Here is a 23,908-nt window from a genome sequence, read left to right on the forward strand (position 1 = left end):
CTGTGCTCTCGCAGCCTCAGCATCCTTTCTGGCTTGCTCAGCAGTTGCCTCTGCGTCCCGGCGCCTTTTTATCTCCTCGAGTGATGGATTAGGCCCTTTTGGCCGACTCCCAGAACATCCCATCTCTGAATTTGCTCAACAATGGTAATGCGTGGCCCTGTCAAAGGTTATATTGCATGGTGTTCCTATCTCTTGAGCTGAGAAAACTTACTGGTATGCTTGTGCTTTGGAAAGAGAAATCAACTAACAGCGTTGCTCAGAGTAAGTCCTGTGGATTTCCAGATTAGAACGAAGAGCCGATCTTAAACTATAGAATTTAATGTCTGCCTTGAGGCGTTTTATATTGTGCCGCGTTCAGACCAAGAGAACCACTGAATACGTCCACTGATCATAAGCCACCCAGGGCTATGGGTTGTTCCACATCGATAAGGTTGCGTGAAGTGTGACGTGAAGGTAACGAAGTCACGGAATAATAGGGTTTCATGAACGGAGAACGTTCTGTGCATGAAAGTTGAGAACGAGTTACCTGATAGACCTGATCACATTGAATGACGGATGTATGTTTACATCAGAATTGAGACACAACATTATGTGTGGCAAATTTTGATGTAGACATTCATTAATTTCATCTTGATGAGTGGGCGGAAGCAAGGTGCCGAGAGTATCACCTGACCAGTATTCTGCAACTTGTTCCTTTACAGTCCTTGGTCGGTTAACTCCCGAATTGCCTTTCAACTGACTGCGACGATGGCCACAAGTTACGAAGTCGCTTGGATCACGCAAAGGATCAGTTAACAGCTCAGTACAAAAAACGCTCAACGACTTCGAGGGATGAGCTCGAGGAGTACTATGATAGGCTTCCCGTGGAGGACTTCGATGCCTGTGGCCGGTGAGCAGGCTACTGCTCATAATTTCCGAACCTGTCGTGTCTGGCTAGCTCGCTATCCCTGGTGAGTTCAACCTGCTCAAAACTATTGTCTATAGGTATACTAATCTTGCACTGTGTAGTTGTGATATTTTCCTTCGACGTGCTAAATGCCATTGCGGTAATTGATGGGTTGATACTACATCTAGCTACTGTAATTCAGTATATCTTCATTTACCGTACGACCGTATTACGGTATTGGTTGGCCGCATGACCATATAGTGATCCGCACCGCACCGTCGAGGATATCGAGGTATGACATACGGTACAATACGGGCAGTACCCGTATGGTTACCGTACGATTGTACTACCGTGACCATATACGGTTATAGTGACCAGCCCCACACTTTAGCCCCGAGTTTCAGCAACTAATACCCCAAAAACGATGCCAACGACGGCCCCAAGGGCAAATGCCAGGGCAGCAATGGAATTACGTGCCACCGGGAAGAAACCCCGTACGAGGGCCGCCTGGGTCATGAAGTAGCGCACGAGGCCTACGACTTATGAGAATGCATGGAGCAGTACAATTATAGGACTCGCCATAAATTAGGATGAACAAACCCAAGAGCACCACCGTGGCGCCAAGTGGTCGAGCAAAACGCTGTGGAACAATATCTCCTTGACCATGGGTATTTGCATCTGTGAAACTGGAAAGCGTGAATAGCTGTACAAGGGCTGTTAATTTGCCTCTACTTGTAAGCGATTGTTATGGGCAGAGGACACATCACGGTCTCACCTACTCCAGCACTTGCGCATGCGAGACTGGTACGAACGTAGGCAAGATAGGTTCGCTCTGATGCAAGATGATCACGAGCGACATTACCCTTATTCTCGAGCACTAAACTCAGTGTTAGGGAAGCGGCGAACTCGTTGATAACTTCCCGAAATCTGCGAGGTGGGGATAGTGAGGATTGTTTGCCGACCATTTCAGGCTGGCTCGGGATGTGGACCTGAGAGCTGCTTGACGAAGCAGGCTCGCTGGGGTCAACAGAGTTGATCATGGAATCCAGGACAGAGCCAGGCCGTTGGGTGGGGGTATCTGATAAAAAAATTCGCGTACGAGCAGTATCGTCGGATGAAATTTGCTGTCCCATTTTATGGCAATTGGAATATCGATTTAGCACCTTGCCCGTAATCGCAATCACAATCTTTTGATGAGGTAAAAGGCGTGGATTCCGTGAAATCGCTTGCCCAGATGACGAGTGCTTCGTAAAAAATTGGGTGGGCGTTGAGCGCAGAGAAGGTGTATGCTGTCATGGGTGGACTAATTATTAGGTCAACTCATATCGTTTACAAGTCGAGTACATGTTTTACCGGCAGGTACTATGCTCTTATCTCCTTCGTTCACAGCTGGTGACCGGTGACTGCTAGTAGTACTTCCTACTTATACCCTAATGAGTTAATAGTAGCTGTGGTCCGTTATGATCCGATGTCCGACAATTAGGTGCAAAGTGACTGGACGAGTTTGCGACGAGTACTAGTGGCCATTATTTTCAACTGGCCGCGTCTACCCTCATATGCAAGTTGTCGCACAAGAAAGGTTGATACAAGTACTGAAGCCAGCCTAGACCGGCCCTTGATCAAAGCTTGATAGACGAGAAGAGGGTTCCTTCATTTCCGCACGCCGGTCGGTCCGAAGATAGCCGATACCGATTAGGGTGAGTGGGCGGGTTTAGGGTCGGCCATCACAGTAGTGTCATTCCTAAACAGAACGAGTCAGCGCGACTGGGGTAGCAGTAGCCCTCTGACCAGCGTCCCTTTTGCCCTAGATAACAGACCCTGATCCTAGGAGATCCGGGTACCTGCAGCGGGTGCTAAAGACGCAGTGCGCCTCGCCACGCTTTGCTGGACGCTTCTGGCTTGCGCTCCGCTTCCAAACAATTCGCCAATGCGTAAGAAGAGTTCCTCTGCGCTGTCAAAGGTCGACCTTGCCAGCACCCAATGCGAAGACACTCGTGTAGGCGCTGTATCTGGGCCGGAACTTCGCATCGGCTCTAACGTACGGAGGCTTGATGATGATTACTCTCTCTCGAGGTCCAGCTTTGCTGTAACAAATCTATGCTCAATCGCACCGTCCAACTTTTCCTATCCCCTGCCATCCCTCCTCGTCAACACAAGTACCATTGACAAGGTGACAGGTGCTGCCTGTGATTGCTGACCTGAAACATTTATGTACCCTCAGCAGTTTGGATAGTGAAACAATATTGTCATAACAAACCTTTCAGTCTGCCGTCAATGACATCTTGATTCACCTGCGCTGAATTCGTAAAATCGTAATGTGTATCGCTATCTGCCTCGAGTGTCTTTCGCGAGGTTGATATGGTCGGGTAACAATGGTGGCAGAAGACAGAAACGTTTGTGAATCTTCCTCTTCCATGCAAACGGCCTCCACATTACAAGTAAAACACTATTATAACAGTTGAACATGCCGGCTCGATGTCTCCACCATGCAGTTCCCCCTAATATACAGAATCACGTGGCAGCCATCTTGTACAAAGAAAGCAAAACTCGTTCACTTGGGCCAGCATCAACACAATTCGTTGGTACATCGTTGTCCTACACTAGGGCATGTGAGATCACGACTGCGTTGGTATGAAGCGCACTCACCATCGTTCTGCTTCAGTCGTTCCATTCTCTTCTGAGTGATAAAACTCTCGACCTCTTTCCATTCATTTCCCCTTTCGAACCATTCATTCTGATCGGAAAGATCATCATAATCTATATCTATGGGATGCGCACGATAGATCTGGGTCAAGTTGGGAAACATCCCAGCTAGCAGGTTGCCAATGGCCTCGACATCTTCGCATGCCGCATGCCCAACACTGATGTCAGTGAATTTCTCCCTGGTGATGCCAGTATTTTGGTTATCGACGTGGACAGGTAAGTCGTAGGGGGGAAAGGTGTCTAGGTTGACCCCTAGGGAGCGCAAATTTGGACAGCGCTCGAGGATACCCGCAAGCCCACCAAATGTCACCCCCATGAAGGAAACTCCCCAGTCCCAGGCTGAGTCGAGGTAAAGACATTCCATTTGCGGCCAAGCGGACACAAGGTCTAGAACTTCGTCGTCGGTGATAAAGACATGGATTGAACTGAGATCGAGATTGGTGAGCCCTGTAAAGGTCCGGATATTTCGGAAGGCGGAAATAGTCAGTTCGAAAAGGGAGTGGTCGTCGAAATCGGTGGGGCGATTCACCCCAACATACAATGATTTTAAAACATTGGGTTGGAAATGCTCAGTAAGGGAGGAAAGTAATTGGTCGAGATCACCCGCATTCGAAGCTGTGTTGATTTGCAGATTCGCGCTCTTCGCAGAAATTTTCAAGGGTGCCAAAAAAGCGACCAGTAGCTCGATCCTTGCAGCAGTTATACTGAATTTGTCCAACGAAAACTTGACGCTGAACGTCGATGCCGGGTCCACTTGCAGGCTGTGACCTTCTGGTACGAGCATCTTCAGCTCTCTCAGCTTCTCCAGGGACGCAAGATGCTGCAATGCCTGCGCATTCACTGCTCCCGTCTCTAAGATCTCCAAATTATCCCAGCAGGTGACGACATCAGAAAGCATGGCACATGCACTAGCGGGCGGCATCGAACAACGAAATTCTTTGATCATAGGACAAGCCTTTCCCAGGCCTGCGATGAGATCGACCATTGCTGATGGCCAAAGCTCCGAATGAATGACTAATCGAGTGAGGGAGTTGGAAATGCAGCGCTGAAGGCAAAGCAGAAGCACATCGCGCTGGTCATTCCAGTATAGCTCGCGAAGCAGAGGAAACGGGGAGAATGGTAAAGCAGGATAACCCAGGAGAGCAAGCGCAGCGCTATCGTGCAGCTTACGAGTTTTCCAGTCATCATATTTTTCAAAAGTGAGTGAGCGCACGCGACACGCATACTTTTGAAAAGTAGTCCAATCGTCGTCGACCAAGGGTCGGAGAAGCCGCTGCGATATACCATGAACTACATTCAAAAGAGAAAAACACCAGACGGACCAGACTGTGTCCAGAGATATCTAACATAGGGCGACCCCTCGCGGTGAATGTTACGGGTTGAGAACGAGCATCCTGAGGCAGCCACATGACAAGCATATCTGGTGTTTGAATATGCGCCCATAGGGCGTCCAGTGCTAGCTCCCGGAAAGCTCGACACGTCAATGCCAGGTGGTACAGAGTGGCAAATGATGGTTGGACACCACTCTCTGTGACCGGCATCAGTTCCGCGAATATGGCTTTCAACATCTCTGGGATCCACAGGCAGGTGTGCATTGGTGCTAATCACGACTGAACAATGGGCAGTTATCAATCAGTCTTCTAGTGGCAGTATCTGGCACAATCATCTGCTACTCACCGGACTCGGTCAAAAATTATCGTGATAGAACAAGTGTCAAAAGGCAAGGTGTTGAGTCGTGGTCGTTCGGAGTAGTTATTGATTGGAGTCTTGGAGAATCTGCGTGGCCTTGTGTTCGCTAGGCAACTTGAGGATCATGCGACCGAGAGAAGCTAAGACTTCCGAAGTGTGCACAAGTGGGAAAGTTTAGACACTCAGAATAATCAGACCGCGGCGCCTTGAACGACCTTTCAAATAGAAGTTTGTGAATCGGAGTGATCGATCGAATGTTTCGGATTGCATGATCTAAAATTGACTGGTCTATTGTCAGACATGGGGTTCGATTTGAGGTTCAATAAATGCAATCGAACGTCCATCCCAGGCCTAGGTGCGGGCAAATTGCCTTGGTGAATGACAAGGTAGCATCGAAAACCAAGTGTCAATCTGCCAACGTATAATATTACATAATATCGCAGAACTTGCTAACATAATAGACCAATTAAAAATCGTTAGTTGTTACATAATTGGACTTGCACGAAATATAAGTTAATTGGTTGAACTTGTCCACGAAGCTCCTTGTATCAACATTTCAAGGATCAGATGAACTACAACTCTGTCTTGTGGCATTGCCAACAGAAATAATGATTCCGAAGGAGTCGAAGGTTTAATTCTCGGACACCAGCCCAGACTCCAGGATGCTGAATGGATTAGAGATATTGGCGAGACTGCTGCCGTCAATCGAGAGCTGGAGGTTAGGCTTGGCAGTCGAATCAATGACCTGAACCACTAATTGTTGTCCTACCGCCTGCTCGACCCCCGCGATATTCTGTCAGACTACCTATACAGTTGGCAATGACTGCTCGCGGAGATCTGTCGTAACCAAAGATGGTGGCTGATCGAGCTACAACTTCGTCCTCGAGACCAGCGATAGATGACAGCATTGAAACAGTCATAGGCGGATTGGTTTAATTTGGTTGCGAGTTATGGTTAAGTAGAACAAATTCACGCATCGGGTCTTGCTAATTTGCCGGTCAATCAGAAAAGGATTTCTAGTTCTCCGAATCCTTCTTGGAAATTTGACTGATCGAAGGGATTTGCCTAGGCCTTGGACGGTCTTAGCGAACTCCGAAGGCGGAGAAACTGGCGCGCAGACCTGGCGAATCGATTTACTGGCCAAGTATTGACGTATCCAACACGTACATTCGTAGGAAGACCCGATGCGACCGTGGTCATGCTCAAAGTAACGCCATGCAGCCGGCTCAGGTCCGCTGAAAGCTACTTGAGGAGGCTCGCGACGCGGACACCCCCAAATATTGAAGCCCGTTGGTCATAATCGGATAAAACAGAATATACGAGCTTATGTGAAGAAGTGACGTTTGCATCAAAGTCCAACAAGTTTGGTTGCATACCTTACTGAATACTAGTACACATAATCACTAGCAGTCGCTTTTACAACCTGTTCGTGTGAACAGCATCAATTCTTTACATCAGACACCGTTAGGGTAATAATCCTACACTAGGAGAAATGAGGGCACGACTGCATGACTATAAAGCGCACTCACTATTGTTCTGCTCTAGCTGCCCACTTCTCCTCTGAGCGATGAACCCTTTAACCTCTTCCCATTTTGCTTCCCCGTCAAACCATTCGTTATTTGCGGAAGGATCTTCGTAATTGAGATCTACGGGACACGCGCGACCGATGGAAATCAAGTTGGGACACATTTCAGCTAGCAGGCTGCCAATGGCCTCGACGTCGTTGCATTCCGCAGACCCAACGTTTAGTTCAGTGACTTTATCCCTGGCGATGCCAGTGTATTGGTGATCAACGCAGACAGGTGAGTCGTTAGGGTGCGATGTGTCTAGGTCGACCCCTAGGGAACGCAGATTTGGACAGCGCTCGAGGATACCAGCAAGCCCATGAAACGTTACCCTCAAGCGGGCCACCCCCCAATCCCAGGCCGTGTCAAGGTAAAAATGTTCCATTTTCGGCCAAGCCGAAATGAGGTCTAGAAGTTTATGGTCGGTCATAGAGGCATGGATTGAACTGAGATTAAGATTGGTGAGCCCTGTAAAGGCCCGAATCTTTTCAAAGGCGGAAGCACTCAGTTCGGAAAGGGCGTGATTGGTGGGGTCAGTGGGGCGGGCCATCCAAACATCCAATGATTCTAAAACGTTGGGATCGAAGTGCTCTATGAGGGAGGAAAGTAGTTGGCCGAGATCATCCGCATTTGAAGCTGTGTCGATTTGCAGATTCGCGCTTTTCGCAGAAATTTTCAAAGGCGCCAAAAAAGCGAGAAGCGGCTCGATCCTTGCAGCAGTTATACTGAACTCGTCCAACGAAAACTTGACGCTGAACGTCGATGTCGAGTCTACGTCCAGGCTGTGACCTTCTGGCACGAGCATCTTCAACTCTCTCAGCTTCTTCAGGGACGCAAGATGCTGCAATGCCTGCGCATTCACTACTCCCATCTCTAAGATCTCCAGATCATCCCAGTAGGTGACGATATCAGAAAGCATGGCACATGCACTAGCGGGCGGCATCGAACAACGAAATTCTTTGATCATAGGACAAGTCTTTCCCAAGCCTGCGACGAGATCGACCATTGCTGATGGCCAAAGCTCCGAATGAATGACTAATCGAGTGAGGGAGTTGGAAATGCATCGCTGGAGGCAAGGCAGAAGCACGTCGCGCTGGTCGTTCCAGCACAGCTCGCGGAGCAGAGGAAACGGCAGGGGCAACGAAGCAGAAGAACCTAGGAGAGCAAGCGCAGCGCTATCGTGCAGCCCGCGATCTCTCATCAGGGCGTAGGACTCAGCATCATATTTTGCGAAAGTGAGCGAGCGCACGCGACGTGCATACATTTGAAAGGTAGCCCAATCATCAGTGGTCAAGGGTCTGAGAAGCCTCTGAAATTGGTAAACAATATAAATGAATTGCATTCAAAAGAAGAGAATAGCAACTCACCACCCTGAATGCTGCGGCGATCCCGGAATGCGTGCATTCGAACTGGTCGAAACTCTCCAAGGTCAATTCTAGTATGGGTTGAGAACGAGCGTCCTGAGGCAAGCACATGACAAGCACATCCGGCGTTGGTATATGCGCCCATAGGGCGTCCAGCGCCGGCTCTCGGAAAGCTTGACACGTCAACGCCAGGTGGTACAGAGTGGTATATGATGGTTGTACGCCGCCATCTGTGACCTGTGTCACTTCTGCAAAAATGATTTTCAAAATCTCCGAAATCTGCAAGCAGGTGTGCATTGCGAGTGCAAATCCCGGCTAGACATTAAGTGGTTATGAATTAGTGTTTCGGTGGAGCAGTGTGTCTAGCATACTCACTGGGCTCTGTCAAGAATTACGGTGAGAGAGCGAGGGCCAAATAGTGAGTTTGACTTCACTCGTGGTGGTTCGGGGCAGCAGTACTTACCGAGAGTCTGAATGTGCAGCCTGCTGTTTACTAGGCAACTTGAGAAGCCTAGTGCGATCGCGAGAAGCTAAGACCAAGTCAATTCACGAACGCGCCGGGTACAAGGACTTTCATATCCTTGGCAATGCATTCTTGTGAATCATGGGGATCGAATGTTTCAGATTGCGTGATTGACTGTGATCGAAGTCAGTGACCGCCTTTGGATTATTGTCTCGAATCTCGATGTAGTGGCTTTGCCTTCGAAGTTCGCTGCATCACATGCAACGAAATTGGAAAGCAAAGCCACTGCAGACCTCGAAATTTACTGGCTAAGTACTGTATCTCGCAGTACTAGTTTGCAGACACAATCATAGAAGGAAGAAGCAAAACAGTCCGATTCCTCCCGCCTGGCAAAATTCCGAGTTTTCCCTGGTACGGTCATTGACGCCATGAACTCACTGGTCATGCTAAAAGAGGCTCACGACGCGAACACGCCCAATGATTTCAACGAATATCCTTATCGCACTTAGGAGAACGTAAAGGTTTATGTGAAAGAGTGATATCTGCATCATAGTCCAATAGATAGCGCCTACAGATGCCTAAGCCTAGTATTGGGCAGCTCTTCTCCTAACAGCGCGCACCTTATCCTGATGCACCAACCCCCTCCTCCCATGATACTTCCCCAGATGGTACTTGCCGTCGTCAAACTTGGGATTGGGATGGTAGCTGCCGTCGTTAGACTTCGAATCAGGGTGGTAATGGCCATCATCCGAGCGTTTCCCTCCGGTGGTACCGATGTGATACTTGCCATCGTTGAACTTGGGATTGGAATGGTAGCTGCCGTCGTCAGACTTCGAATCAGGGTGATAATGGCCATCGTCTGAACGTTTGCCTCCGATAGTACTGACATGATACTTGCCGTCGTTGAACATGGGATTTGGATGGTTGCTACCGTCGTCAAACCTCGAATCAGGGTGGTAATGGCCATCGTCCGAGCGTTTGCCAGCACCGGCTACTGCGCGCATTGCAGTCTCAGTGGGATCGGCTGCCGTCGTGGTAGTGGTTCCAGACGTGGCGGTGGCAGTGGCAGTCTCCTGTGTAGACGTGGAGGAGGCCATTGTCGTTGGAGAATTCGTCGTCGCAGGCGTAGTGGAGCCCGTTTGGGACGTCGGGGTCGCTGTTCCGGTACCGGGTACTACATTGAGTACAACACCCAACACAGACGTGACCGCGTCGGGAACCGCAACGGGGGCGGGATTCGCAGCAGCGGCATTATGGTACTGGCCATTATCGTAGGCTGTATTGGGATGATACTGGCCATCGTCGTAGGACGTATTGGGATGGTACAATCCGTCGTCATATGTCTGGGTGGGAGTGGGAGAAGACGCATCCGCCGCGGTAGTGGTGGGAGCAGTCGGATCTGTGGTAATAGGAGTGTCCTGACCATTGTTATACGTGGGGTTGGGGTGGTACTGGCCATTGTCGTAGGAAGGGTTCGGGTGGTACTGACCATCGTCGTACCTCTTGCCCTTGCCTTGAGAGGGACTTGCTTTAGCAGCAGCACTACTGGACTGTGTCTGTGAAGTCATGTCAGCGAAAGATGATGCTTGTCAGGCGCGGCGACATACTGGCTTGTCCTGACTCTGACTGGACTGGACTTGTGCATTCTTATCCACGACAACGTTGTGTTGCACGCTGGGGGTGTTCTGCACGCTGGTAACCTGCACCATCGATTTAGCAACATGACAGCTTCAGTATTACAAGTTTGAACGACATACTGGATCTTGTCCCTGAGCCTGTTCGTGGGACTGCGAACCTGGGTGTTGTTCGATGGCGTATACGGGGTGTTTGTTGGTGACAGCGCCAGCCCTAGAAGTGCGGTTGGCGTGAGTCCCATCCCCATGAGGGCTTGGAGTGGGCCCGACGAGGATTGCGGTATTGGTGGCGACAAGGACAGCAACAGCCCTAGCAGTGTGATTGGCATGAGTACTATTCGGGCCCGGAGTAGGGTCGACCAAGCCTGCGCTAAGAGACACGTAGGGACTAGCGGCAGGAAGGACGGGAGTAGCGGACACGAGGAAACAAAAGGCGAGGAGGGTGGCGAAGCGAGGAGCTAGTTGAACCATGATGCTATATAGTATGAAAATAAAGAACGTATTGTAATTTCTGATAGCGATGTGAAAGAAAGAGGGAAGAGAGAACACTGGCGTTCGTCCTGGCTGACGACCGCTATTTATCATGTTTCGACGACGCAGCGGGGGACCAATCACGAGTCAGGAAAAAGGATATCGTATGTGGTCGACGTCATCGAGAGGCTGCCATGCCGAAGGAACTCAGTCTGGCATCCTGGTTGGCGCACTGCATAAATTCTGGCTTGATTCTCGGAAAGTAGCTTGTCGGTGTCAATGCGCCTGCAAAGTCAACGTCCTAGAACAGAGTTGAGCTGGAGATGCGCGGCTATCATGACCTGGACAGTAGATACAAAATTTGAACGTTTGAACCAAAAGGAATGGTACTTGCCTTCAAGTCGGTGCCCCAGTGGACGTGCAACATGGAGCCCAGCCGAGCTTTCGATCTCCGCGCTCATTTCGTAGTGATTCGTAGACGCAGTGGTTGTGTACCTTGTCATGACTGTTCAACGTTCAATATCAATTGTTACTGAGCACGAATTTACCTACGCCATCCGACTTGAAGGAGTCTGAATCTAAGTAGGCGTTTCAATCCAAGTTTCAAGTCGCTGAACCTCCGCTTCATCGATCTTTCTCGTGATTCTTGTCTTCTCGCATTTTGCTTTTTGTCCGCTACAGGACGGCAACTTCGGTCCTCGGACATCAAGGCCTCATGGGCTAGGTCGGTAATTCCGATGCTGTCAGTGGCAGCTACCAGCCTACCACGAAACATCAGCGCGCCCTGCGCGACTTTCCCAGTCAGACCCCCACTTTTTTAACTTGCTCTGGTCCACTACATCGTCACGTCGTGTGACATAAATCTAACCTAGATCTTAATCTTGAGGTGCTGTGAGTAACCCTGACTCAGCCTGTACCGAAGAACTGATTCTGCGACGTTCAGATAACTACCAAATGTTCCGCTCCGCCCGTGCTCACCAGAATTTTTCGTTCAAACCAGTGCGCCATCAAAAACTTAGTAGGGTTCGTGACGAGGTAGCTCCTGGCTCCATTTCGCAGCAACGTAGCATTTTCTATCCATAATCCATCATATCTTACACAGCTGATGATGGCGTCCACTACCATAGGAATCAAGCCATCATTTGTCCATCCTCTATGCTGTACTTAACATGTCAATTCAGGACCCCGGTGGTAACGAGGTAAGGTATATCCAGTTTTTTGTAGGCAAGAGTCACTCAATAGGTGATGCAAGCACCCTGCTATTAATATCGTACTGGCCTGCTGAGATGAGGTCTCCATAACTCGTCTTCAGAGGCCGCCCCCACATGATTCCGCTGTTACCGCCACGCTGACATTTTCGGACCTCGTCTCAATATCAAGATACAGCTAGGTAGCCATCGGCTGTGCTATCCTTGTCTCAGTCCATTACAGTTTGTATGTAAAGTATACAATAGGACTACTGTGCTCATTAGTATCATTTTTCAAGCAGATCACATGCCACTTATGCCCAATTCAGATACTTATCCCGTCGTAGCGCTGATACATCAATGCGCTCGTTGTCAAAGCATATGCGGTAATGGCAATCGTACCTGACCGCCTCAGTCTGAGGATGCTGGGCGCCACTTTTGAAAGTATAAATATGCTTGGTATGCGCCGCTTACAATCCAAGTTCTCATTTCCTGACACATTCTCGACCATGTTAACCTCCGCCAGACTTGCAGTTGTAGCTCTCTTCGCAACCACCGTTCTTGCTGGAAAGCGGGGCCTATGCTGGACTTTCTGTGAGTTTCATCTCAAATCACGAGTACAAGTGTATTTTGCTCACCATAACCGAACAGACGATGAATCACTGTACATAGGCTCACATTTCATGTTTTATCTGGTTCACTGACTTGTCTCTCCCCAGCGATCCCGGTGTATTCAACAACGGAGATGGAGAAGTTGTCGCAATGTATATTCAATGAATTCTCATGTCCGCAGTTCACTAACAGTACACAGCTACGATTATGAAACATACGCTCCAGTTTCTACCAATGGAAACGGTGGCCTCGGATTCATCGGCATGCAGCGCTGCACCGACTGCTCATCCAGTCCTATCGCAGACCTGGCGTCACGTCAAGCATCACAAGGCTGGGCTAGTTCGTCACTACTCATTACTGGATAGACATTAGCTTTACCCATTTCTTCACAGCCGTCTTTACACTGAACGAACCCGATATCAATGGCATCACCCCAAGCCAGGCCGCTTCTTGGTACATCCAATACATCAACCCATTGGTAAGGCCTTGCCGTATCAATTTTTCTTCAGACCTATGAAATATTTGTCCGTGCTTTCAGGCGATCAAGAAGGCTCTCCCTGCTGTTACCTCCAGCGTAACGTCTGGAGAGGGTCTTAGTTGGGTCTCTCAAATGATCAGCGCTTGTGCAGGACAGTGCTACTTTGACTACATTAACTTGGTGCGTAATTGTCTGCGATCCCATTCTGTTTGGCGTTAATTTTCTATTTTCCCAGCACTGGTATGGGTATGTAGCAAGAGTTTGTTTGGTGCATTACCTCACCTCACTTGAATTTCGAAATGCAGAACAACATTTGCAGAATTCCAGAGCTACGTAGAATCAGCTCATAGTCAATTCCCCGTTAGTCTCCTTCACGCATGCGGTATATATCTTAACAACAAACACCCAGAATTATCAACTCGTCATCACAGAGTTTGCTCTTCAGAACCCTGCAGGTGGTCAAGCTGCTCAGTAAGCTGCGATGCAGTACCTCTTTTATCATCCATTCATACTCTTGTGTATCGTGTAGGGTGTCCTTCTTCCAACAGGCGTTCCCTTTCCTTGACGGCGCATCATACGTCCAGCTTTACTTCCCCTTCGTCGCAACTTCGCCAGCGCTCTTGCAAGCGGACGGCGGTTCTGCTGCCACGATTGTCGGAACCGGGTCGTGCCTCTACAACAACGACGGGACTCCGTCTGCAGTTGGAAACCTCATGTACTAGTTCTATTCTACTCATCTTATACGTACTTTGGTGAAAGACGCAGATCATAGGGCATGTTAAAGGTTTCGCTTGCTTCTTTATAGTATTTATTGGTTTATTGGTTCCTAGACCCATTTCTTGTTAAATATATGTATGACTTAGATACATCGCGACTGCTTGCATGATCGGCGTTTTGTCATTTCAGCCATATGCAATCTAGTGCTATAGCTAGCAAGTCGCATCCGTGATTCGTCTTTGCTTCTAAATATAAATATGTATACCGACCAATGCAGAAGTATGCCGGATGCTTCCTGGGGCCCACCCTATGGGCATTATATTGATGACCAGGTTAATCTTTTGTAGAAGTTAGGATCGATGTCGATCAATTGATCATGATTCACCTTCATCGATGAGCTTTGGGAACTAGTAGCCCTGGTGGCTTCTAGAAAGTTTGACATTATCCAAGCCCGACTCGAGGATCATCGCGCATGTTCAATTTCAATTAATACTGTGTAGACGGCCGTAAAAGTAGTGGCTCGTCATAATGAACACGGACTCGGATCCGTCGCTAGCAGTTGCTGTATTAATGGATTTGATGACACTCAACTCCGCGACATCCAGGCTGGCTAGTCAGGAACCATTGTTGTATATACACCAATCGACGGCGAACGAGCCTCAGTTCTATACGGTTAATTCTAGTAATCTAGTATCATCTATGGTCTATCGGAACTTCGAAAGTCGTGATGATCGTCTACTTGCCATCCAGCTTCTGCTTCTCCCGCTCAACACTGGCTTCTCTCCACTTCCTGCCTTTGTACAACACCAGTAGAATAATACAATTAGCAATGACTAACAGCCCCGCCCAGAGCGTATACAGACCACCGTCGCCAATACTATCCTAAATCAACTTCAGACCCGATATTCCACAAGCTATCATGACGTTGACTCACTTGTAGAGGAACAGCAATCTCAGCAGCAACAAAAGCAGACAGACCGCGGAAAGAACTGTTGGTCGCTACTGCCGTTGATGAGCGACCAGTGTTTGCATCGACAATGTATGCCAGCGTGCTCGTGTAGATCCATCTATCGCGGATGAGAGCAACGGACAGTGTGAAACGAAGGAACATACATGGATAAAAATCCTGCGAGGAAAAGCATCACACATATCGCAGCAACGTTGACCCGTTCTTGGCACACCCAGCCATATCCAATCACAGAAAGAGGTAACCACACCATGGCGACTTTTGTACTCTCAAGGCGCATCTGCACGAATTTGTGTCAAACATGGAGATAGAGGTTGAGCTAAAGATAGTGGTCACCTCTGGAAAACTGATCCCTCCGTTCGCTGCCTTTAGCCGAGCAAGTGTCCGATCGGACCAACGTCCACCTAATATGCTGCCGGTTACAGAGCCTGGGATAGATGTGTCAGGCAGCTCGTTGGTTTACTTGTGATTCGCTTACCAATACCATATGCAAGTAAGACGAGGCCGGTCTTCAGAGCATCATAATTATAATACATCGACAATGTTCTTGCGCATGTATATGCAATGCTAAAGCTAAATGCAAAAATTAAACCTAGCACAATTGGGCATGAGATTTCTTTGAAATAACTTTGTTACTGAGGGCACTCACCTGATGGTATCAGGATAACAAAGTTGTTCTTGCGGCTGAGAATCGATAGGTATGGAGGAAAAGGGTTGACATCAGCAATAGACAGCTTTACTTCTCTGATGGCTAATGCTGGTATGACCGCTGGCTGTGCTTCGTTTACTTCTCTGATGGCTAATGCTGGTATGACCGCTGGCTGTGCTTCGATGTCCTTCGGATTCGTCTGGTTTTCGTCATTCACTCGTAATTCCTTCTCTGAAATGTTTCCCGAGTCGTCCTTTGCTTCTGACGACTGTTGCTCTCGGAGCCTCCTCTTCAATACATTCTGGTACGTCACACTCCTTTCCTTCCGGAAAGTGTCCTTGAGCAAGAAAAGGAACGCCGAGAATATTATGCCTCCCCAGATGACTAGGAACCAGAAAACCGCCCGCCAGCCGAGGCCCTGTGTGAGTGCACCACCGATAATTGGCCCCAACGAGGGACCGAGGAGAGGTGCAGAATAGTAGACACCCATCATTTTTCCTCGTTGATGCGGCTCGTATATGTCGGCCAGAGTAGCAGCTCCGATAGCGATAACCGCGCTTGACCTACTTCATGTCAGCAAGGAATTAAGGGGTTTGAAGGACTACCCTACCCTGCACCTTGCAGAATACGCATGCCGATCAACACACCAATCGTTCTGGATATGGCCACGATTACCGACCCAAGTGTAAACAGTGCTATGGAGAAAAGGTACACTATCTGAGCTCGGTGATATTAACAAATAACACTCAAAACACATAGAAATTCAAACCTTGCGGCCCTTGATCTCGCTGATTGCGCTCCACATGACAGGAAAATTGCCTTGGATGAGAATGAAAAGAGACAAACTCAAGCTGATGTTCTCGCCGTTGGTGTGTAGCTGCTGCTCAATTTGGGCATTGGCAGCTATCCCCTGACTGTTCAGCCGATATTGCAATGGTATTAAGGAAACAACTCACGGTTTTGTATATTCGCACACAAACCTGCGATCATTGATGCCCCAGATATGATGACCAATACAACGTTCTGTACGATGTGTTCTATCAGCCTCTAGTTACAAAATCAAGAGGGAAGGACGCGCCTTCTTCGCGTTCGACCATATTCGAGGATCATCCTCAACTACTGCATGTTCTATATCAAGCTTGATAGGTTCATTTGCCAACGTTGAACTGGAAACATGCGTTTGGATGTCTATTTCCCGGAATTCCACACTCTGGACTTCTGTAGACGACAGAGTCGTACTCTGGCTTTCTATCATAGTGTAAAAGGTTGTCCGACGCAGGAGCTGAAGTTTGAGATTGTATGTGAGTGCATGGTTATATAGGTGGTTCAGCAATGAAGCGCGCCACAAAAGCGCACATGATTTTGTTGGTGCCGATGATCAAAATATCCTCAACTATAATGCTAGTGGGTCGGACAACATGGCCGATCGAGTGGCATGCCATAGAACTTTGTCTTCGTTCCGGCTATCAAATAGCCACTATGAGGAAGGCCCCCGAACGACCAGTTTAAGGGTTACATTCCGAATCGCAACCATCCAGAGTTTCTGCTTGCCACGGAATATCGGGTGCCCGGCCACTGAGAGGTGAAGTCGACCTAATAATAGGAAGAGAGTACTGTCCAAGTCATGAGTCCACCGTCCGTGTAGAACGTACATTCTGTTATCAACTTACTAAGTGTGCAGTAGTCTCACGAATAAGATGACATATTCTGACCTTCGTAATATGTTCCGAGCAGGGGATTTATCAACCCACATTCCTTCGTCTATAAATGAGAGGGAGAAACTTGAAACGGCATCGGCGCTAGTCGGAAGTGTGAGTCAGCTGTTATCACAGCTTAGAGTGTAAGCCCGAAAGAATATTGGCCGGGACACTCGCAATGGTGCTTAAAGGCTATAGGAATTAATCGCAGACGGACCGACCAAGAATCCAAGATGCAGTAGCATACGTATATTACAAGTTGAACTTGTAGTCTGCTTGCTTGGACGTAAACACAGGGCTAAATACGGTCGTCTTCATTTCCGAATCCGAACTCCGATAGATCATCAACTTGATTTCTTTTGACTTTTTAACAAGAGATTGAGGATGAGGCCTTCTGCTGTGCGGTTGCTCAACATACTAGTCCCTATAAAGAGGTAAGCACGAATTATAACTGCATGCTTCCAGCTCTCAATATGCGCTTGGAAGGGCGGTAGACTATGCCGTGAAGATTCGTGTGAATCCCGAGCAGACAGGCATCGACCTCAATGTTAAACATTCCATGGTATGGCAAATTCACAATTCGTAAGCAAGTCTGCTCACACGGGTCATCACAGAATCCATTTGATGAGATTGGTACGTTTTCCGTCAGTATTCCGTGCGCATACTTACCTGGCTGTGTGGTATAGCCGTAGAGGAAGCCGTTCGGATACGGGAACGCCTAAAGGATGCAGTGAAATCTATCAAGGTTGTCACCATCGGTCCACCCAAGTCTGCAGAGACGCTCCGCACCGCACTCGCCATGGGTGCTGATTCTGCCGTCCATGTCGAAATCCCGGAATCCGCTCCGTCCCCAGAACCTCTTGGTGTCGCGAAGACCTTGAAGGCTCTCATCGAACGACAGAAGGAGGGTGTGGACGTAGTAATTTTAGGCAAACAAGCTATTGACGATGACGCTGGACAAACTGGACAAATGCTCGCTGGCCTCATGGGGTGGTCACAGGCAACATTTGCGAGCAAGGTCGAGGTGAACCCAGAGCAGAAGGTTGCGAACATCACTCGTGAAATAGATGGAGGTCTCGAGGAGCTTAGGTGCAAGCTTCCTGTCATTATAACGACAGATCTTCGGCAAGTTCAACTGTGTGTATCCACGAATGTCTTATTCACTGACGAACGCTCTCAAATCCAGGCTTAATGGTGCGTTTTATTCACAATGTCAATATTTCATCGCTCTCAATTAATCACCGCATATTCCAAGAACCCCGGTATGCCTCATTGCCCAATATCATGAAGGCCAAGAAGAAACCTGTGGAGAAGTTGACGGCTGCGGAACTTGGAGTTGACATCACGCCTAGACTAGAGACCATCAAAGTCACAGAACCTCCAAAGCGTGTTGGTGGCGGCAAGGTAATCCTCCATTCTTCATAGTATATTCCAGTACTTACAATGACAAACAGGTGGCAAATGTGGACGAGCTTCTCGCCAAACTCAAAGAGGCTGGCATTACTGGAAAGCGTGCATAGCAGTCGCCCTAGTGTTCCTCACACTTGCCTGGCTGTATGAGGATAGCCCACAGGTACTGTGGTCTTTTCAGTGATAAATGATCATTTCTATGTGCCATACAGTACAAGTGGCGGCGAGCTATTTGGATAAGTTGTGTTGGACGATGATACTCAGTAGCATTATAATAACCTGAAGAAAGAACAGCGATAAAGAGATGAAATTGCTACACGAATCGCAAGACAGATCGGATGCGAAGGTTTGTTACAAGGAAAGATGATGCAAGGGAAAAAATATTGCTTAATCAAGGATACACACCCTCATGCAGCCGATGGCTGGGGTGCTAAGGTTGAACTCGAAGCGGACGGTTCAGTGGACGGGCTGGTATCATTGTCGACGCCCTGAAATAGCTTATGAAAACCTGATTGCTGGCTGCTAAATGGACATACCTTCGTACGGCAGGCAGGACAATTGTTCCTTCCTGTCTGGAGCCACTTATCCACACAGCCTTGGTGGAATGCATGTTTACAGCTTAAGACACGTAGGTCATCGTCCGGCACATAATCATCAAGACATATGAGACACTGCATGCAAGGTAAGCAAGTTTGAAGAAAATGATAAAGGCGTGATTCCATACCCGGTCGACACAGTTAGTAGCGACACGTCCGTCCTTCGCATACTCCTCAAGTGAATTTGCCTTGATCACTTCAAGTCCAGACTTGTCAATCTCCTCCTTCGAGGCAGTGGGTGGTTTCACTTGACCGAGCAACTCGGCTAGTTCCCTGCATGAAAGTGAGCAAAGCACGATATCACACCCCTAGCGCGTGCGTACCACAATGCCTCGAATGAATCCAAGTTCCCGCCTGTGATGATTTGGTGATCGGGTGGGTAGTAGCCTGAAAATAACTGTCCACATTTGAAAACAGGGAAAAAGGGTGAACTCACCACCAATGACATAAATGAGGAACGTCCTGGACCCTGGAGGCTCTGACGCTGTCTGTCTTGCCACAGCGGCCCTGCGACCAGGACGTAAATTCCTGATGGCATCAGCTGCACGAGATTGCCAAGAGCGACCGCGAGATGGTCGTGTACTCTCGGGTGGAAATTCTGATAGAGCAGTAGGGATTGGGGTTGGTGGAGACATCCCGGTTTCACTGCCAAATTCTAAATCCATCATATCTCCTTCGGTAGAGCGCTCGTCTGCGAAATCGGGTGGCTGATGATGGACATGAGGATGAAGGTGATGAGGAGGATGTGGAGGCATAGGTGATTGGCGTTCTGCGTGCACTGATTGCAACCCCACGACGATGACAGGAATGACGACATTACGTTGTTCATTACCATTACCCGGCTGTACTCCAGCGGTCAGGTCGGCGTCTGGTGTTGCGTGCGTAGTATCCAGCATCTCTGAAGGAATAAAGGAAGGAGAAGACGGAGCAGCTGGTGGACTACCCGCATTTTGTACCCCATCGCCATCCGCGTGTGGTAGTGGTTGTGGGGCAGATCCTTGCTGTACAATCGTGGGGGCTTGTGCACTGCGACTTGCTGGCGCGGTGATAGCAGGGAAACGGTACAATCGCCACCAGTTGATAGGCGTATGCTCAGTGCGCGATGTAGAACCAGGTGAGATACGTGGAATTCTGAATGGCATCTCTGTTTCGACAGACTCTTGTGTAGTAGTGGAGGACTCAGTGAAAGGACTCACACCTGGGGGACCAGATGAAAGAGGTGATAAGAAAGGTTCTGTTGGGGACCCCGACAAACCAGATGCAGCATTCTGAGACCCTGTGTCTATACCCGCCTCTCTAGAAAGGGTGTCAGCGTGGGCAGTGCGAGGCAAGGTTGCTGTGGCATCGTGGACCTGGGCGTTATCACTTTCCAAATCCGGATCATCGCTAGGTCCTAGACTGTCATCGTTCGTGCCTGGGCTCTCCCGGGCAGTGTGGGCATCCGATATAGTAGACGCCTCATCAGAAACGCTTTGAAGTTCAGGCATGTTGTCATCGATGTCGGATGCGGCGGTGTCGTAAGACTCGTTGTCACTCGTGCTATCCGGCACGTCTTCAGTCTCATGGCGTGCACCTTCATGGCTATCTTCATCGCCCACACCTCCATCATTGCCCTCGCGGTCGGCGTCAACAGGGGTACTGTCTTGCGCAAGCGCAACCCTTAGATCTGATTGAAGATCGATAAGGAAACGCTCAAAGCTGCCAGGTGGGGGCATTACGGGAACGTCACTGGTCCCACCTCCATTAGCGGAGGGTGGCTCTGCTATGGGCGCCGCAGGTCCGTTGACATTGGTCACGTCAGGGACAACAGGCGGTCTTCCTAGACCAAGACCCAAATTGAAGGCCCGAGCCATCTCCGTAAGCAGAAGCTCGCGTGCATCGCGAGGACTGGGTCTACCGGTGCCCTCATCAACACCAGGCGTTCCCATTCCAGGTGTGCGTAGACCAAGACGATCACGTAAGCTGCTCCAGACATGACGCATCCGCCCAGCGTCACCTGTTGGTGTAGGCGATAGAGGCCGATCTGACACGCTTTGAGGAGGCTGATTTGGTGACTGAGATAAGGGCGCAAGTCCAGAAGAAAAAATAGGCTCGGAAGTCCCTGTGAGGAGAGAAGCAGCTGTTGCAGCTGCTGCGACACTGCGATTAAAAAGAAGTCAGCATCGTTGTACGCAATGCATACGAATTAGTCAAATAGTACGATGGGGTGGAGTATAATGTAGGCAAGTTGTGGAGTGAATATAATGCACACCTAAGCAACGTTCCCAATACATCAATGCTACTGGGCGAAAGTGAGCCGGTGTTGACACTAGATGTTTCAGAGGTTGGTGGACCAGTTTCTGCATTAGGGCCCGTTCCCGCAGGGAGAGAGGCCGTACTTGACTGCGAGTCAACAGGTAACTGTTGTGGAGAATCAGCACCACCACCACCTTCTGACACGAGCGGTACAGATGGCAGCATGCTGGAAGGGCGGGGTAGGATTCCAGACAACCGATTGCGCAAGCGATCACCGGGGGTAGAGGACGATCGTTGGCGTGCAACGGAGGATGGCCTGACAATTCCCGGTGGCTCCAGATTGGCATCATTCGCGAGACTCGTATTGTTTGAGTTGATGGTGTTGGCGGTATTGAACTCCGAAGCGCGGGACACGTCAGTGGTATGTACGACACCTTGCACAACAACGAGCGTCCCCGCAGGTGGAAATTGGCGACCTGGGGGCTGTGTAGTTGTGCCTACGTGGGACTGAGGTCCAGCAGGAGTAATCGGAGGCATGAACGGTGGGCCTTCGCTCTGATTGACGGTTGGGATATGTACTTGAGGAGATGGATCAATCAACTCTGTATTTGGAGCAATGACGACTTCATCCTCGTCGTCCTCCGAGCAATGACGAGAAATTGAGGGAATGGGTTGGAATGAGATATCAGATGCCGGTTCAACCAATCGTCCACCTGAAGTAGTTGGGACCACCTCTTCTAATGGTGGACTGAGGGATGTTGATGCTTCTGCAGCTGACGGGAAGTCATTCACAGCTTCGTCATCTCTCGACTTGCCCTTATCGCTTTCTACATCCGCAAGAGGGTCTTGGGATCCGTTCTGTTCGTCTTGAGGTTCTGTAACCTCACCAACAGCGATGTTATTGACTGTAGGAGATTTAGAGACGCGTCGTGAAAGCCGCCACTTTTTGCGCTGCGAGGACTGAGTAGCCGAACTGTCTGTCCGGATGCGTGGAGTTGAGAGCGATGAAAGAAGGCGGTGCGGCAGGGATGCACGACAACTACGTTTGGTTTCTGCGATGTCTGCAATTTGAGGCCCTGACACAGAAGATGACGATGAAGGGGTGGGAACGGAAGTTAAAGGTTCGGACGATGACTGCGATTCAGAGGATGGTGGATTAGATCTCGCTTGTGAAATGCCATTGCGACGAATCTGCACCCTGGAGGGAGTTTGACCCATTGTACTGGTTCGACTTCAGCAAGAATACAAAGGAGCGGGAGTAGGAAATTGGCGGTATACAGCTAGCCTCAGAAGAAGTGCGAGAAAGCCAAGTTGGATGGCAGCGTTGTTACTGTTATGAGAATAAGAATGAAACAAAGGATAAGACTAAGTTACAGTAGAAGTTTGTTTTGTACAGAACTCGACGTTGTTGGCAGTGTCTCGTCGACGGTAAAGACGACGACGACGAAGTGGTGGTAAACGGCAGTGATGAGTAAGCTCAAACGCACGCCAACTCGTGTGCGATTCGGTCATTGCCGCCACAGTACTCTTTTTTTGGATTCGCTGTGGTCCTCCGGTTGTCCTCCGGGCATATATACCTCAGGCTGTATGCAGCCTCGTCCCTTTATTTAATCCGATTCATAATATTAATCGATGGCTCACGGCATGGATCATCGATCATCAGCCATGTTCGAGTATTATCTTCGTTCCTATCCCGTCCTCGCCTGCATTGCTATTAGGTCAGCAGTGGAGTCGACGTGGGCAGGAACTCGGGCACCAGCGCTTCTAACGACGAAACAGCAGCCATATACTAAGCTAAAAGCCGGGGGAAAGTCACTCCCTGACTCCTTCTCTCGCCATAATCCTCATCCTCATCCACGCCCGCACCTTTCTGTCATCTTTCGCGCTGTCTCTTATGGGCTTCCCGGCGAACTGTGTACCCTTACAGGTTTTGTAAGTTTCATTAAGTTCATCCTAGCATATAAGAGTCTAGAGATGTCTTGTTGCCTTCCGCACACTCTTGTCCTCCGAGGCACAACGCCATGACGAACATGTCATATTTCCCAAAGTTTGCGTTTGTTCGAAGTCCCGATACAACATCTCGTTGTCCACTGTGCTTCTCAATTTGTGAGGACAATAGCCACTCTTCTTATCATCGTCCTCATGATGTTCTTTACAGTCATGGTAACCCAAACAGAATGGTTTTTGAACACTCCTTGCATAATTCATCAGCACATCCACTGTACGAAGATTAGCTTGGCTTCGAGATACAGCCACGGATTGATGAAGCTCATGCTCCCAGCTGTCCACCACAGTTACAGTACATGATGGATCGTGCGGTGATATAGTTCATTACGGCTGTAATGTGGAATTGTAGGATTTGAGGTTCGTCACACTATAGATTATTACATGTTGCGTGACAAATTGTCTGCCTAATCACCCAACCTATCCTGCACTTTGTAAATTCAGGCCGGAGAACCACGGGTCTCAACTGCGGGCAGCGTCTAATCATTGACTAATGATTAATGGTTGAAAAACCTCTATAGCACAAAAGCCAAACGAGGTCGTCGGGACCGGTAATCAAGTGGAGCCACCATGATCCTTCA

General features: G+C 49.0%; 8 protein-coding genes across 8 annotated transcripts; 2 read left to right on the forward strand and 6 right to left on the reverse strand.

Moving 5' to 3' along the window:
• Positions 1 to 1,273: 1,273 nt before the first annotated feature.
• Positions 1,274 to 1,926, reverse strand: HD556DRAFT_1431075 (uncharacterized protein; the record flags this gene model as incomplete). Its single annotated transcript, XM_041304971.1, has 3 exons — positions 1,274 to 1,419; positions 1,466 to 1,564; positions 1,647 to 1,926. The coding sequence occupies 3 exons, from the start codon at positions 1,924 to 1,926 to the stop codon at positions 1,274 to 1,276; spliced, it is 525 nt and encodes a 174-aa protein (XP_041162820.1).
• Positions 1,927 to 3,311: 1,385 nt separating this feature from the next.
• HD556DRAFT_246315 (uncharacterized protein) lies at positions 3,312 to 5,373 on the reverse strand. The gene is made up of 4 exons (XM_041310005.1): positions 5,267 to 5,373; positions 4,912 to 5,199; positions 3,533 to 4,862; positions 3,312 to 3,486 (listed from the first exon to the last, which is right to left on the reverse strand). The coding sequence occupies exons 2-4, from the start codon at positions 5,182 to 5,184 to the stop codon at positions 3,482 to 3,484; spliced, it is 1,608 nt and encodes a 535-aa protein (XP_041162821.1). The 5' UTR covers positions 5,185 to 5,199; positions 5,267 to 5,373; the 3' UTR covers positions 3,312 to 3,481.
• Positions 5,374 to 6,684: 1,311 nt separating this feature from the next.
• On the reverse strand, positions 6,685 to 8,662 carry HD556DRAFT_246440 (uncharacterized protein). The gene is made up of 5 exons (XM_041310006.1): positions 8,583 to 8,662; positions 8,211 to 8,522; positions 7,175 to 8,152; positions 6,808 to 7,116; positions 6,685 to 6,761 (listed from the first exon to the last, which is right to left on the reverse strand). The coding sequence occupies exons 2-4, from the start codon at positions 8,502 to 8,504 to the stop codon at positions 7,105 to 7,107; spliced, it is 1,284 nt and encodes a 427-aa protein (XP_041162822.1). The 5' UTR covers positions 8,505 to 8,522; positions 8,583 to 8,662; the 3' UTR covers positions 6,685 to 6,761; positions 6,808 to 7,104.
• Positions 8,663 to 8,921: 259 nt separating this feature from the next.
• Positions 8,922 to 11,273, reverse strand: HD556DRAFT_1355643 (uncharacterized protein). Its single transcript, XM_041302467.1, has 5 exons — positions 10,428 to 11,273; positions 10,278 to 10,370; positions 9,291 to 10,226; positions 9,132 to 9,238; positions 8,922 to 9,078 (listed from the first exon to the last, which is right to left on the reverse strand). The coding sequence occupies exons 1-4, from the start codon at positions 10,887 to 10,889 to the stop codon at positions 9,218 to 9,220; spliced, it is 1,512 nt and encodes a 503-aa protein (XP_041162823.1). The 5' UTR covers positions 10,890 to 11,273; the 3' UTR covers positions 8,922 to 9,078; positions 9,132 to 9,217.
• Positions 11,274 to 12,471: 1,198 nt separating this feature from the next.
• On the forward strand, positions 12,472 to 13,774 carry HD556DRAFT_1233105 (uncharacterized protein; the record flags this gene model as incomplete). The annotated part of the gene is made up of 9 exons (XM_041297565.1): positions 12,472 to 12,560; positions 12,682 to 12,726; positions 12,774 to 12,913; positions 12,967 to 13,052; positions 13,113 to 13,232; positions 13,288 to 13,298; positions 13,358 to 13,412; positions 13,462 to 13,523; positions 13,582 to 13,774. 9 exons carry the CDS (start codon positions 12,472 to 12,474, stop codon positions 13,772 to 13,774), a joined length of 801 nt encoding a protein of 266 aa, XP_041162824.1.
• Positions 13,775 to 14,504: 730 nt separating this feature from the next.
• Positions 14,505 to 16,640, reverse strand: HD556DRAFT_1431061 (major facilitator superfamily domain-containing protein; the record flags this gene model as incomplete). The annotated part of the gene is made up of 10 exons (XM_041304969.1): positions 14,505 to 14,651; positions 14,704 to 14,836; positions 14,883 to 15,016; positions 15,073 to 15,164; positions 15,215 to 15,328; positions 15,386 to 15,948; positions 15,996 to 16,102; positions 16,155 to 16,288; positions 16,342 to 16,408; positions 16,464 to 16,640. The coding sequence occupies 10 exons, from the start codon at positions 16,638 to 16,640 to the stop codon at positions 14,505 to 14,507; spliced, it is 1,668 nt and encodes a 555-aa protein (XP_041162825.1).
• Positions 16,641 to 17,466: 826 nt separating this feature from the next.
• HD556DRAFT_1440830 (uncharacterized protein) lies at positions 17,467 to 18,602 on the forward strand (the record flags this gene model as incomplete). Its single annotated transcript, XM_041306184.1, has 7 exons — positions 17,467 to 17,516; positions 17,569 to 17,644; positions 17,697 to 17,715; positions 17,769 to 18,219; positions 18,269 to 18,276; positions 18,338 to 18,486; positions 18,537 to 18,602. 7 exons carry the CDS (start codon positions 17,467 to 17,469, stop codon positions 18,600 to 18,602), a joined length of 819 nt encoding a protein of 272 aa, XP_041162826.1.
• Positions 18,603 to 18,899: 297 nt separating this feature from the next.
• HD556DRAFT_1233156 (uncharacterized protein) lies at positions 18,900 to 21,548 on the reverse strand (the record flags this gene model as incomplete). Its single annotated transcript, XM_041297574.1, has 6 exons — positions 18,900 to 19,163; positions 19,217 to 19,361; positions 19,412 to 19,475; positions 19,504 to 20,179; positions 20,441 to 21,227; positions 21,340 to 21,548. The coding sequence occupies 6 exons, from the start codon at positions 21,546 to 21,548 to the stop codon at positions 18,900 to 18,902; spliced, it is 2,145 nt and encodes a 714-aa protein (XP_041162827.1).
• Between the last annotated feature and the right edge of the window lie 2,360 nt (positions 21,549 to 23,908).

This window comes from Suillus plorans (assembly GCF_016647745.1).
Source record: "Suillus plorans strain S12 chromosome Unknown HD556scaffold_15, whole genome shotgun sequence".
In the NCBI taxonomy this organism is placed as follows: domain Eukaryota; kingdom Fungi; phylum Basidiomycota; class Agaricomycetes; order Boletales; family Suillaceae; genus Suillus; species Suillus plorans.